The sequence below is a fragment of the Esox lucius genome, chromosome 17 (assembly GCF_011004845.1).
Source record: "Esox lucius isolate fEsoLuc1 chromosome 17, fEsoLuc1.pri, whole genome shotgun sequence".
NCBI lineage: Eukaryota > Metazoa > Chordata > Actinopteri > Esociformes > Esocidae > Esox > Esox lucius.
The window spans coordinates 31,381,174-31,395,075 of NC_047585.1; the positions used below are offsets into that span (position 1 = coordinate 31,381,174).

General features: G+C 40.0%; 1 protein-coding gene across 2 annotated transcripts; it reads right to left on the reverse strand.

Moving 5' to 3' along the window:
• Window positions 1–249: 249 nt before the first annotated feature.
• On the reverse strand, window positions 250–12,062 carry avil (advillin). 2 transcript variants are annotated; one of them, XM_020055246.2, is made up of 20 exons: window positions 11,739–12,062; window positions 10,669–10,770; window positions 10,493–10,567; window positions 10,008–10,204; window positions 9,370–9,478; window positions 9,173–9,283; window positions 8,697–8,902; window positions 8,259–8,337; window positions 7,533–7,631; window positions 7,236–7,389; window positions 6,936–7,036; window positions 6,693–6,830; window positions 6,402–6,560; window positions 6,044–6,223; window positions 3,323–3,474; window positions 2,592–2,736; window positions 2,208–2,396; window positions 1,741–1,809; window positions 1,141–1,245; window positions 250–709 (listed from the first exon to the last, which is right to left on the reverse strand). In XM_020055246.2, the coding sequence occupies exons 2-20, from the start codon at window positions 10,726–10,728 to the stop codon at window positions 596–598; spliced, it is 2,442 nt and encodes an 813-aa protein (XP_019910805.1). In that variant the 5' UTR covers window positions 10,729–10,770; window positions 11,739–12,062; the 3' UTR covers window positions 250–595. The 2 variants fall into 2 exon arrangements, with proteins under 2 accessions (XP_019910805.1, XP_010879455.1); XM_010881153.3 differs by having other exon boundaries at window positions 1,141–1,251; window positions 11,739–12,061.
• Window positions 12,063–13,902: the final 1,840 nt, after the last annotated feature.

A 13,902-nucleotide genomic window follows, 5' to 3' on the forward strand; every position in this document is an offset into this window, starting at 1 on the left:
ATTTCGAATCTGTGCTGATACATTTCTGTTATTAAAAATAAGTTTAATATAAAACATATATTTTAGGATTACAAATAATTATGTGAAATTTGTTTTATTGAAGCTGGATTAGGGGAAATCAATTGTCTTGAAAGCCTGTCTTGTTCATCTTATATACACACAGCATGTGCCCTTGTTTTTATGTTGAGCCATATTATCACAATGAACAGGATATATAGTTGCAACTTCACAGAGTCAATAATACATTAATTCATAATTCACATGTTTTATTAGGTTGATTGCATTTAAAATATCGACTGTTATGCTAAATTAAGAGAAAGACAATAAATAATATTTTAGAAAATAATATAATATGTTCGTCAGTGTATTCTCTGGGCAACAATCTTCGATTGAGCTTGCAGTGACCTGACACTAGAGACTAGACCTATATGACATCCTTTTGACAGTAACTTAGACCACTTTAAGCTCCACTGAATTTTTCTGTCATTGATATTAAAATGACAAACAATTACAAGATTAAAAGGTTGACAAAGATACAAGAAGTATGTTTTGCTGCTTACATTTTTTTAAATAAATAATTAGCAATATATTCCCCTTAAAATAAGCCTTTGCTTTTTTTAAGATTCAACTGTTTCCATTGAGGTAGTCCGGCAAACTGGTCTTTGGACATTCCAAAAATGACACTGAAGTCTGTGTCTGAGAGATGTTTCTGGAAGATAGTGGAAGTAGAGTTAGTTAGTGAGGGAGAGAGAGATAACGAGAGGAATACATATAATATATGCTTTATATAATAGGCTTTATATAATAATTCACAATTTCGCAGGGAGAAATTGTGAATAAGGGAATTTCAGAAGTCAATGTATAACAATGCATGCTTTATATAATAATTCACAATTTCGCAGGGAGAAATTGTGAATAAGGGAATTTCAGAAGTCAATGTATAACAATGTACTTTTCACATGTTAAAACATACAGTAACCAAGCCTATCAGTGGGGTTGTACTTTGAACTAGTCACCTCATGACTAGTACCAAATTACATGCTATTCCCTGCAGGCCATAGTCACAATCAGTACACTAAATAGGGAAAAGAATGCCATTTGGGAATCACCCATAATATCAGAACATTCTAGTAGACCTACCTCCTTGTGGGTAGGGTCAACACCTTCGGGTAGCTCATTGGCTAGTTTCCTGATTAGGTCCTTTGGTGGGTAAGACTGAAAGACTTTCTTGCTTTCAACACCATTCTGCTCCTGACAGGCAATCATATTTCATATAAGCACTAAGTTAGTGAAAATCACATATAAACAATAATTAGATTATATGTAAGTTCAGTGCTCTACCCAAAAAATCCACATTGGGTTCTTTGGCTGTCACTTTGCGGGAATCTTTTAAATAACCCTTTTGTAGGACCTTTGAATTTACATGTAGAACCATAATGGCTCCATGTAGAACCTGTGGTGATTTAGTTGGTTATACATGTAACACAAGGGTTCTATCTGAAAGAAAAAAGGTTCTCTACAGAAAAAGTCAAAGAAGGCTTATGGAATGTTTTTCTAAGAGTGTGAATATGACCACTTTAAAAGGTTGGGTTGAGTTTACAGCAACAGGGCTTTTCACATCAGATAATTTTCAGAACTTATCGGTTTGGTTAACCAAGTCTATCATTTGTTGGGTTCAGTTCAGGATTTCTTAACCCCTTTCATTATGGTGAGTCTATGGATAAATGAAATGATGCTTACAGTTGTGATCATTGTGAGTGATGTAACATCTCCCAAATCTTTCTTCAGCTCTTCGTAGCTTTTGCCTCCCTAAGAAAGAAAATGCATACATAGCATTTTGAAGTATGAAAGCGTGAACTTGTTGTTAAATATGTCCAAAATATCAAAGCTAACCATACACACACACACACGTTTGTTTTTATAGAGGGAAACTGAAAGCCACAAATCCATATTCCCTATCCCTTAGCTTGTTCTAAACCTAACCTAACATTTACTCTAACCTCAGTAGCCTAACCTGACTGTAGCCCAAACACCTAACCCTAAACCTGACCAGTAATGCCTAAACCTAAAAATAAACCCAATTCTCACACTATGCTCAATCTTTTTACCCTAAACTGGAAATCAAATGTTGCATCTTGTACCTGGACCACACTCACATGTACCAACCAAGAGGTTGTATTAAAGAAAAGGAAATTACTTGCACTCACACTCCATTTATAGGGGTCCCATGCAGTGAACCAGCCAGTAAAGGTGGGGGGTTCAAACCCCTGTTTGATGAGGAAGATGGGGGTGTGAGGGTCCCGGGACCCTGGGTGGGTTCGCAGATACTCCTGACTGGTCACCACTGCCTCTTTCCTCTCCACCTCATTGGCCTCGTTCCCCACCCAGAGAAAGACCTGGATGCCACAAAAATATATCAATATCTGATGAGGGTTTAAAATATGGGGCCTTAGCAGTGGTTAGAATTGTATTACAGCCTAATAATTTGATTCAATAACAGTGGGAATACTTTTTTTTTTACCACGCAACCTGTCAGTGTGAACTGTGCTAGCTGTAACTTACAAGTTCTGTTTTAACAATCCACAGTATACCTGGTCCCAAGTGTCTAGGAGCATGACATCATCCTCGCTGAGATCATCCTGGGTGAACTGAGACACCTCAGTAACGATGAAACGTCCAGTCTTATTGGAGCATTCAAAGAGACGTGGCTGATGATCCAGAACAGCCTGCTGTAGTCTTTCACAGCACGCATACACACGGTACAAAGCCACACACACACACAAACACGCATACACACACACAGGACATATCTCAATCATTGGTTTTACTATCAATGTGAGGACAAGCAATTAAGTACCATAAAAATACAAATATTTTCCTTAACACCCAACACTAAACCTAACCTCAATAACCTAACCATTATACCTTATGCTTTATGCCTAAATATAATCTAATCTAACCCCAACACTTAATGCCTCATTTTAACCCTAACCCTTACTTTAAGGTGAATTTCTAACACTAAACTTAACCCTAAGTCAAATAAAACTTGTCAAAGGGAGGACAGGCCAAACTTCCTCAGTTACTACAATTACAATTATTATTCTAGTAATTGTACAATTACAATTACTATCGTAGAACTAAGACAGTAAAACAAGCACACCCACAAGACTTTAAATACACCACACTATTTAGCTGAAGTTCCTAATACATTATATAGCACAGTTAACAATAATTTGTAAATTGTACATGATTTAGAATGCAATCACTTCAAATTCCATAATTCAATATTTGGTAAACCAAAAAAATACAGATTATACTACACCTCTTGTCACTGGCATACGGGGCCTTCCCTCCAAGTAACTCCCAGAATACAACAGGCTCCTGACCTTCTGCCACAATCTCCTCAGCAACAGAATGAAGTCCAATAACAGAGCCGACCTCCTTAGCCATGGCTCTTTCATCTCCACTAGATCCCTAGCCAATGAAAGAGTTAAAAAAAAATAGAATATCTGTAAAGGGTACAGTAGTTAATCTAGGATATACAGTGGATATAAAGTCTACACACCCTTGTTAAAATGCCAGGTTCTTGTCATGTAAAAGGATGAGACAAAAATAAATAATGTCAGAACTTTTTCCACCTTTAATGTGACCTATAACTTGAACAATTCAATTGAAAAACTAACTGAAATCTTTGATAAAAAACCCCAATAAAAAACACAACAGCCAGTCATTTTAATCATCTGTGTGATATAAAAAAACATTCTACTCATTCTTCTGTTGTATATTTTAATGTTTGAAATGACGTAACATAAAAAAGGCAAATAAAAGGCCCTGCAAAACATTTTTCTGCTCAAATGTCTTTCAAATTTGAACTGTAGGGGAACCCCTATAAGTCCCACCTGAATACCAATTTGGGGATTATTTATTGAAAGAATAGGTTCTTCAAGTGTTCAAATAATGTTTTTAAAAACACTTTACATAGAGCTTTCCTTAATTGTGAAGAACAATTATTATTTTTGTTTTTAGAATGTAGGGCTTTTATACAGGATGAACACATTCATTTTAACATTTATTTTGAAATTGTTTCACTTATTGCTTTGTCATTATCAGGTATTGTGTGTAGATCTAAAAACTGAGATGGCCATTACAAAATGTGTATTTGTCGATTTTGTGCTCAATTTGAGGGCGCGCGACTTCATCAGGGACCCTTCACATCCAGGACACAAACTGTTTGCCCTCCTACCACCAGGCAGGCGGTACAGGTCTCTTTGTTCCTGCAACAGCAGGCTCAGGAACAGTTTCTTCCCTACTACTGTAACACTCCTGAACTTTGTACCCAACACTAACCATGCCCACATGCCCACCACTTAGTACTGCCTCTCAGGGACCTCCTACTGGACTCTGATACTGCTTTACAAACTTTGATAAGGAGTTTTTTTAGTTGTCTACCTCAGAAACCTCACTGCTGCTAACCCTGCATAACCAGTTGCTCTGGTTAGATACTAACTGCATTTTGGTGTACTGTAACTGTTCAATGACATTGAAGTTGAATCTAATCTAAAATGATACCTTCAATTTGTCTTCACTGCACATTTAGAATTGTCATTTGTAATTGCATTTGCATTCATTGCACATCTACATATCCCACTTGTAACATACATTATACTTAATACATTTTCTCTAACTCTGACACAGCTTTGCAAAGTCAGATAAGGATGTTTTCAGTTGCTACATCTACACATCTACCTCAGGAACCTCATTGCTGCTATTCCTGAATTTCAGTTGCACATGTACCTTCAATTTGCCTTCATTGCTCATCTACACATCCCACTTGTAACATACATTATACGTAATACTTTGTTAATGTCTGCCCTCTTCTATTTACACTTCTGGGTAGATGCTAACAGCATGTTGTTGAACTGTACATGTACTGTTCAATGACAGTAAAGTTGAATCTAAATTTTTTTTTTGTTGATTTTCATCCTGTTCTTGCTGAAAGATCCCCTTCCATTCAAGTGTCAGCCTCCTGATAAAGGCAAACAGGTTTTGGCCTAAAATGTCCTGGTGTCCCACTTGGTAAAGTTCATAATGCCAATGACTAACAAGAGCCCCAGCACCAGTGGAAGCCAAATAACATCCAAGATCCTCCACCATGTTTTACCATAAACATGGAATACTTCTAAGCATATGTTTTTTACCATTATTTTACCAGGTAGGTATGTTAAGAACACAATGATCTAGGAGCATTTGGGGTTAACTCCCTTGCTGGTTTTCCACCTTTGTTGGTTTAGGGATTATTGCCCAGCTCTTCTGCCTGCTAGGTTACCCTGCTGCCCTATTTACTTCTGTTTTCCAGACTGTACAGTAGGTTTCAATCCCAGTGCTAATGCCATTGATCATTCTGGTATTGAACACTCTCCTTAGAGAACCCTTGAGGTTTCACAGTTTTGTTGTAGCCTTAAACAGGCACAAGTGATTTACAAATCAAAGGCTTGATGGTTAGCTGATCAGCTCGGGAATAGATCAAATACATGGAATGGCTGCGGGTCCCTTTTGAAAGTGTTGAATACTTGTTATTACTTGTTAAATAAACTGTATTTCCCTGAGTAACTGCATTAGGGTTAGGGTTAGTCTTTGTCAAAATTATAGCTTAGTATTTGTGTTTACTGTTTTATATAGAATTTTCAGCTCATTTTTAATGAGAGGCAATAATTATTAACCTGACTATATGAAGTATCCACACACAGATCATTAATTATCCTCCTTACATTACCTGGATGTAATTAATTATCCTCCTTACATTACCTGGACAGAAATAATTATCTTCCTTACATTACCTGGACAGAAATAATTATCCTCCTTACATTACCTGGACAGAAATAATTATACTCTTTATATTACCTAGACAGAATTAATCATCCTCCTTACATTACCTGGACAGAAATAAGTATTCTCCTTATATTACCTGAACATAAGTAATTATCCTCCTTACATTACCTGGACAGAAATAATTATCCTCCTAAATCTTCCCTTCCTTTATTACCTTGCCGCACCAAAGGTAAATTGTTGACTGGCTCTTCAGCAGAAAGACGTCATTGGAATTGAGCGAAGCTGCTAGTGCCGGCACCTCTATGGCTTTGGTGTTGGAAGTGTCAGAACCGTGGATTTGGAACAATCTAATGGGAGGCTCCGGGTCAGATCCCCCTTTCCTGGAGGTACCACCCTAAGGAACAGCAGACGCGGTATAATTTAAATCCTATATCTAGATACTAATAAACTACTATTGTAGAACTATTACATCAAGATACAGTATAACAATGGACCACAATCTATTGTTCTCAGTCAACAACCAGTTGGAATTCACCAACTGTGTTATTAAAATCAAAACAAATATGTCTCACCTCAAAAATGACCATTTTACCCTTGAACATGGCCATGAAGTGTCTGGGCTCCTTGCCCATTGTGATCCTCACTTGTACAGGCTGATCACCATACTTCTGATCCAGGGCCACAGCTTGGAAAGCAGACGCCGCTATCTCATCCTGAGAGGCATGGCGCCCCTGCAACAAATCAATTTCAACTGTATGGACCAAGCATTCATGTCTAAAGGAAAAACATTGTAATTGACTTGTTATTAAAGACAATAAAAGGATTCCCCGTCTCTCTTCCGTAATGGTAGTAGGCTCCATTACCTGCCATAAGTACAGGAGGTAGTTTAGCCTGCTTTGGACCTTATAAGTGTAGAGCACTAGATAGCAGTCTCCTCCATAGAAGAAGCCATGCCACTGGGGTTCCACTGGAACCAACTCCAGGTCCTCGATACGCCACACCTGCACACGTCACAAAGAGAGATTAAAATCTCCAGAGGTTACAAAGTGAGTACAAGGACACAGGGGTGTCTTTGACATACAGAGTTATAGTTTTGCCGGGTTTACCTCCACCTGGCCAGTACCATCGTCCACCATGCGCTCCTGTGCCGCCAATTCAGGCATCACATGCATTCGTGTGGCATCAAACCTCTCCTGAACGACGTTAGCTAAAGTATTCGGATATGACATTGTTAAATCCCAAAAGAAAGGCAGACTAAGTGATAGAATGATATTCTATACATAGAATTTTCCAAACATTCACATTTCACCAAATTGTGGGGAAGGTAATAATTTTAAGCCAATTCATTGTTTATTTTTTAGACTATGATTTGGACTTTAATGGGTAACTAACATGCAAACACACACCTACACTCCCCACACTGTGTGATTTGCCCAGGCCAACAGTCTGTTCCTTTACTCTCCAGCTCTGGAACAGCTGTTTAAAGAGGGCCGACTCAGCCCCATCATTCACTGTCTCCACGTTGGTGGTGGTGGGGTAGTTCTTCAGCTTAATGAACTCCTGTTCACACAGAGAAAGAAGACAGATCGATTATACTGCCAACAGAAGTGAAACTGGTACTCAGTGCACAAAATTAAAAGAACATACTAATGTAGAGAACAGACTATTCAGTATGTGTTGTAGGTGTGATGCATTTTCCCCACCAAAGCTCTGGACATGGCAGCCTGTCTCTCTGCCTTGCTGGCTCGCTTCCCCTTCCACACAAAGATCTTCATCCCTCCCTGGTCTAAAAAGTAACAGTCCTAGAGAAAGATGATGTCACATTAAGTAAAGTTCGTAACTGGGAGCCAGTAACTCTACTTTCTAATAGTGGTATGAAGCACTGCGCATTTAGAATTGTCATTTGTAATTGCATTTGCGTTCATTGCACATCTACATATCCCACTTGTAACATACATTATATTTAATACTTGTACATTTTCTCTGACACGGCTTTGCAAAGTCAGATAAGGATGTGTTCCGTTGTTAAATCTACACATCTACCTCAGGAACCTCATTGCTGCTATTCCTGAAATTCAGTTGCACATGTACCTTCAATTTGCCTTCATTGCTCATCTACACATCCCACTTGTAACATACATTATACGTAATACTTTGTTAATGTCTGCCCTCTTCTATTTACACTTCTGGGTAGATGCTAACAGAATTTTGTTGCACTGTACATGTACTGTTCAATGACAGTAAAGTTGAATCAAAAAAAATTATTTGTTGATTTTGATCCTGTTCTTGCTGGAAGATCCCCTTCCATTCAAGTGTTAGCCCAACCCCCTGAAAAAGGCAAACAGGTTTTGGCCTAAAATGTCCTGGTGTCCCACTTGGTAAAGTTCATAATGCCAATGACTAATAAGAGCCCCAGCACTGCGTCTCACATCATGGTTTAGAAGGTCTTGAACCAGTGGCCTTGTGGCAACTTCTGTGACCTTCATCTGGCCATCAGCATCAGACACCCTGTTGGAGAAAGGATGTATTTACTAAGGAGCCAGAAGGAAAAAGCCAGAGGACAAGTCTGCTATCAAGCCACGTTACTGTCATTCACTTTCATGCCAAACATGGCTTGAACATTTCTTTGACCTGATACCCTGTTGAAGAAAGATTGTCTCTTGAAACAATGGTAAAATAACTTACTGCATCTGAGTTTTTACTTTCAATTCCAAATTGTCTTAAGAATGAGCAATGGTGTAGGCATGAGCATAAATATATGTAGGATTATATTAAGTTTGATTCTTTAAGATAACCACACATTTTGCAGTTTCACTATGTATGCTATGAATGTGTGACACGATTGAAATCGTTCCTCAGTGACTCACTGATACAGAGTAAGTTGAGCTTTCTGTTGTTGGTCAGCTTCTTCATCGGGCATTCCACTGGGCAGCTTGAAGGTCCGCTCCCCAAGAACGCTAGTCAGGATCTCCATCAGTTTAGAGGAACTTCCCTCGGCTTCCCCCTCTATCACCCCTATTTCTGCCCGACCCCCTCGCTCACGGTCCCGGATATCTTTAGCCAGCAACATACCCTAAGAATCAAAGAACAGGACATTATAGGGCTGTGACAACAGTTAATTCATTGTTATTGGGTTGATTTCATTGCTTTTTTTTTTACTAGAGGTCTGTTCAGCCAATCCTCAGTGAAGTTAATTTCACCTCAACCCCTCATGGTTTATTCAGCTGCTGATGTAGAATTAGCTTCATCATGTCACTGACAAGAGGTAGGTATAATTAGATTACAATTGACTTAACTGTTGGCAACTAATGGAGAACAGCAGTTGCACAGACCATTAATGTACCTTAAGCCTCTCCTGTCTGTTGCTCTCTGGTCCATTCCACTGAATGATGGTCTTACCAGAGTCCAACAAAAAGACGTCCCCAAGATTGAAGCTTTTCCAGCTCAACTCAACCTGTAATATAGAGAAAGGGCCTCCAGATAATTTAGATGTACATGTTGTTAAACAGAATGATATGCCTATGTGATTGTGTTCCTCACCTCCATGGCGCTGACCCTTTTCTTCCCTTTAACATGCAGCAGTCTCTGAGTGTCATAACTGTTAGTTTCCGTGTGTCTCATTCCAGATGCCACCCCACCTTTTTTATAGCTATAGGGGCAGAAAGGTAAGCATGATCCACTATCAGTTCCTCTTGATTTTATTACAGTGTTTCAGCAGTTGCATTCAAACTTGTTGGTTAGTGCAAACTAATCACAATTCATAATTCTTCTCTTTTGTGCAACCTATCATTATGACACTCAACTATGTTTCTCCTGCCATCTTCTAACACGCAGGATCTCTAATTTCGCGTAGAAATCAAGGTGTGTGATGTGCTCTGCAATTTTCACCGAGTATGACCTCATGCAAACAGTCATGAAGGCCCAACAGAGGACAACGGGGTCCCAGACATTTTTCTGAAAGTCTATTCTGAAACCCTACCTACAATTTGACAATTTGACAATACCTAAATGTTCGGAGGTATTGTCAGATAGCTACACACTAACTGTAAGCCACTCTGGACAAGAGCATCAGCTGAATAACTAGCATGTTAAATGTTTAATTGAGTGTAATGACAAGATTCCTCTCTCTCTCTCCCTATTAGTTTGTGTTTCCCGGGCTGCTCTGCTAATAGACATACATTATCCCTTGTTTGAAGTATCCCCGGAAGGCATCAGACTCATGGTTCTGGACCTCGCGGTGCTGGACGGGCCCCGATCCCAGGAACTCATCCAGCTGGATGGTGTAGACAGCGGCCGCACCCTGTTCATCCTGACTGGACTGGGACCCAATCCAGTAGTGGATGTCATAGCCCAGAATGCTGCCCACTTTCTGGGTCTGCGACGCAGAGCGAGAAGGGGAGAGAGAACGACAGAGCCAGGCAGATAAAGGGAGAAACCAAAGAGAGAAAGACAGATCAAAGGAGGACATGTTGCAAAGAGCATTTCAAACCAGGACACGTATGTAGGACAGCCGTCAGCCACCACAGTGCAGACACTGTAACCACTATGATAGCCATGCAAAACATGCAAACATCGTCTACAGAGCAAACACACTGATTCACTCCAGCCAAAACTCCCTAGTTCAACAAACAAAATGGACTGAAATCATGGCTCCGGGACTCACAGAAAGTAGGATGTAGCAGTCACCCTCGTAGAAGTTGCCATAGGACTTTTCAGGGATCTGCACCAGCTCCATTTTCTGGGAGGACAAAGAAACGTAGACATCCGCCTCTTTGGCAAATGACTTAAATCCACACCGTGATCAATTTAAATAAATACACTGAATTATAACCGGCTTACCTCGATTCGCCAAATAATAATCCCAGGATTATGGGTTACTGCTTTGAATGTGTACTCCATGTTTCACAGGTAATCTTAATCTGAAGGAAATGTCTGTAACAACTGAAACAAATTGCAAAACTGATACAGGACCATTTACATATGGATATTAAAGATATACATTTTAGAATAACTACGACGCTTTGCTACACAACAAATGGCCACAGGATCAACGGAAGGAAAACAGCTCCATAGCATCAAACATCCATCACCATGCTTTTGCCAATTTCTGAGACAAATCCACCATGGTGGTGCATTGCTGAAAAGCTCTCTTTCAATGACCTCTAACCATAGATCTGGTTCCAGCCTGAGTCTCCATGCTGTTTATCAGACTCTAGCCAGTGCTATAGCTACGTCATTAAAGCAGAAGTCTTTGTCCATGCAGACCAGAAGTAGGATTGGCTTGGAAAATGGAAGCATATCATACACATTTCTATATCGACTATATTGAATAATGTATCCTCAGTCTGTGAAATGTGTGACTTATGCTCTTGTAAACATTCTGCAGAGAACTTTCAGTGCTCTTGGGGGGAAAAAATTAAGGTACAAAAAAAAGATGGAAGCGTATGTTGAGAAGTTCTTCATTCCTACTGCAACAAATGGGGGTGGATATTTCATATCATGGGGTCATTTTGGTTCTACGGCATCATTAACTTGAACAGCAAAGTATTAGGATATTTTATCAAAAACCCATATCCAGCCCACTACTATTGTAGACCACCCTCTACCCTGTTTTCAGACATTCCCCAGTCTCATAAAACTTGCTTTGCATACTAAAATAGCTCAGTATTTTTATTATGTTATACAATATATTTTCCTCCTGACCTTTATCAAGGATTACGATCATACAACAATAACGCCACTACTATACATTCAAATCAGTCAAAGTTCACACTAAACTCAGTGTTATGGGACTAATAGTCCGAATCATGGAAGCCTCAACCCTGTGACCATTAACCCCGTCAATCTAGCCACATCCCAACTTTGCTCTCGAAAGACCCCAAGGCTGGTATGATCAAGTCAAATAGTACCTGGTGTTGCTGCTGAGGAGGTGGAAGACGCGTGTAAAGCAACCGAGATGCTGGCTTCTTTATAAGACTTATTGTCTCTATGCAAGTCCGGCTGGTTCTTACAACAAGCCAGGGTTGAGCACAGCCGTATATCCCCCGGGGAGAGAACTAAAAGATTTTGGCCTATCACTGTGGCATTAAAGAATCTTTCTTCTCCTCTTCCTCTTAGCTCTCGCCCCCTGAGAGATTTGCCTGAGTTTGCATGTTCCAGGACATCTCCTATCGCTCCATCCAATCGCTGATTAGCGCAAGGGAACGATACACAATCCAACAGGCAAATGAGGAGAGAGCAAACATAACTCATATTCAAAAGACCACAGGCAGAGAGGGTGCATTAGTGGCAGTATCAGTGGGAGGGAAGAGGGCGAGGGGAAGGGAGGGGGGAGTAATAAATAACCCTCCCATTGACAGGAAATGCATCTGGCAGTTTTGAAAGGTTACAGACCTATGGATTTTTGGTGAAATGATGCACTGCACAGCGTAGACAAGTGGTGCAGTAATGCCGCTGCCGTCTATAATAACCAGGCATGAGAAGGTCCCAACACCCATCCTGAGCAGGGGCCTATACATGACACTTATTGACTCAGTGATTGTGTAACTCTCACTCTACATTGATTTTGCCCTGAATGGGGTGACTGTCGCCACACTGTCAGGATGCTGTCACTGTATGTGCTTACTAACCAAATATAGCTTCACTCCAGAAGTAGCAACTAATGAAGTCTGATAATTTGTGCCAGAAAGTGGATAACAGAAGTCTCAAATGTATTTCTCCACCCTGTGGGAAACACACTGGGGGCCTTTGAGCAACCTCAGACATTTGACATACATATTTTTTTTAAGGACATCAGACCTTTGTATTTTGAACAGAGCATCATAATGGGGACTCCGGTCACAGTTTGTGACTGTTATGCTGTTTTACACTCAATGCAAATCATTTCAGAGGAAGAAGAATGGGCTCTCAGGGAAACACCCTGAAGAATGGAAATGATATACAAACCATACATAAGAGTAGATTTGTTAATACACCCTGGGAAGGAACCACATTTCCTCATGCCAGTCACTGTGATCTCAATGTGGCCATTTATGGACGTGTAGAAGGTGATTCTTATAAAGATCAGATTAAACTTCATTGTACTGTACAAGTACATTACAGCGAAATGCATTTAGCATCTAACCAGAAGTGCAAATAGAGGAGGGCAGAAAATGTTTAAGAATTTACTAGTTATATGTATATTACAAGTGGAATGTTTAGATGTGTAATGGCGGCAAATGCATTACAAATGGTAGTACAATTAAATAGAGGGGGGCAGAAAATTTACAAGTATTAATTATAGTCTATGTTACAAGCGGGATAATTATGTTGTATGGGTGCAAATGGCAGTTCTAAATGGCATTGTAATGTGCAATCGAGGCAAATGGAAGGAGTAAGGTAGCATGTGCAACCGGGATGGAGAGATGGTAGCAATGAGGTCCCCAAGGTAGACGTGCGTATGTAACAACTGTACAAATGCAAGCATGATGGCAATTCTATATGTGCAAAGAGGCAAATTGAATGTGCAAGGCAGATGTGCAACAGAAATGCAAGGATAGAAGCAGTGAGAAACCCGAGGTAGACACATACCTGTAACAACTGAAAACTTCCATTATCAGAGGGGGGGGGGGGGGGGTATGGTTAGTGATGGGTCACAGAGTTAAGCAGCGTTACAGTAGATGGAAAGAATACCAAGTACTTAGGTGTGTTCCTGGGGGTGTTCCTAATTATAACCAAAACAACCAGGTAAAGGGAGATTATTGAGATTCCATTTAGGCACGTCCCTCATCTGTTGAACACAAGCAAGTACTTTGACACCGCTGCACACCTCACATACTCTAACATCGCCCAAGAACCCTTTGTTACATTTTAAATGACATACTCTTACTTATACAGTGCCCTCCACTATGGGCCCTGGTTAAATAGAGCACATAAGGGGGGGGGGGAGATTTTGGATGGTCTTGGAATTAGAATTAGTGGTGGTATTGTACTATTTGTGAAGTGAAACGGTGTGACGGCACATTGAGGTTTGGGGTTTGAAGCAAGGGGAATATATTACTGCTTTCTAGATATACACTACAGGAGACATTCAAG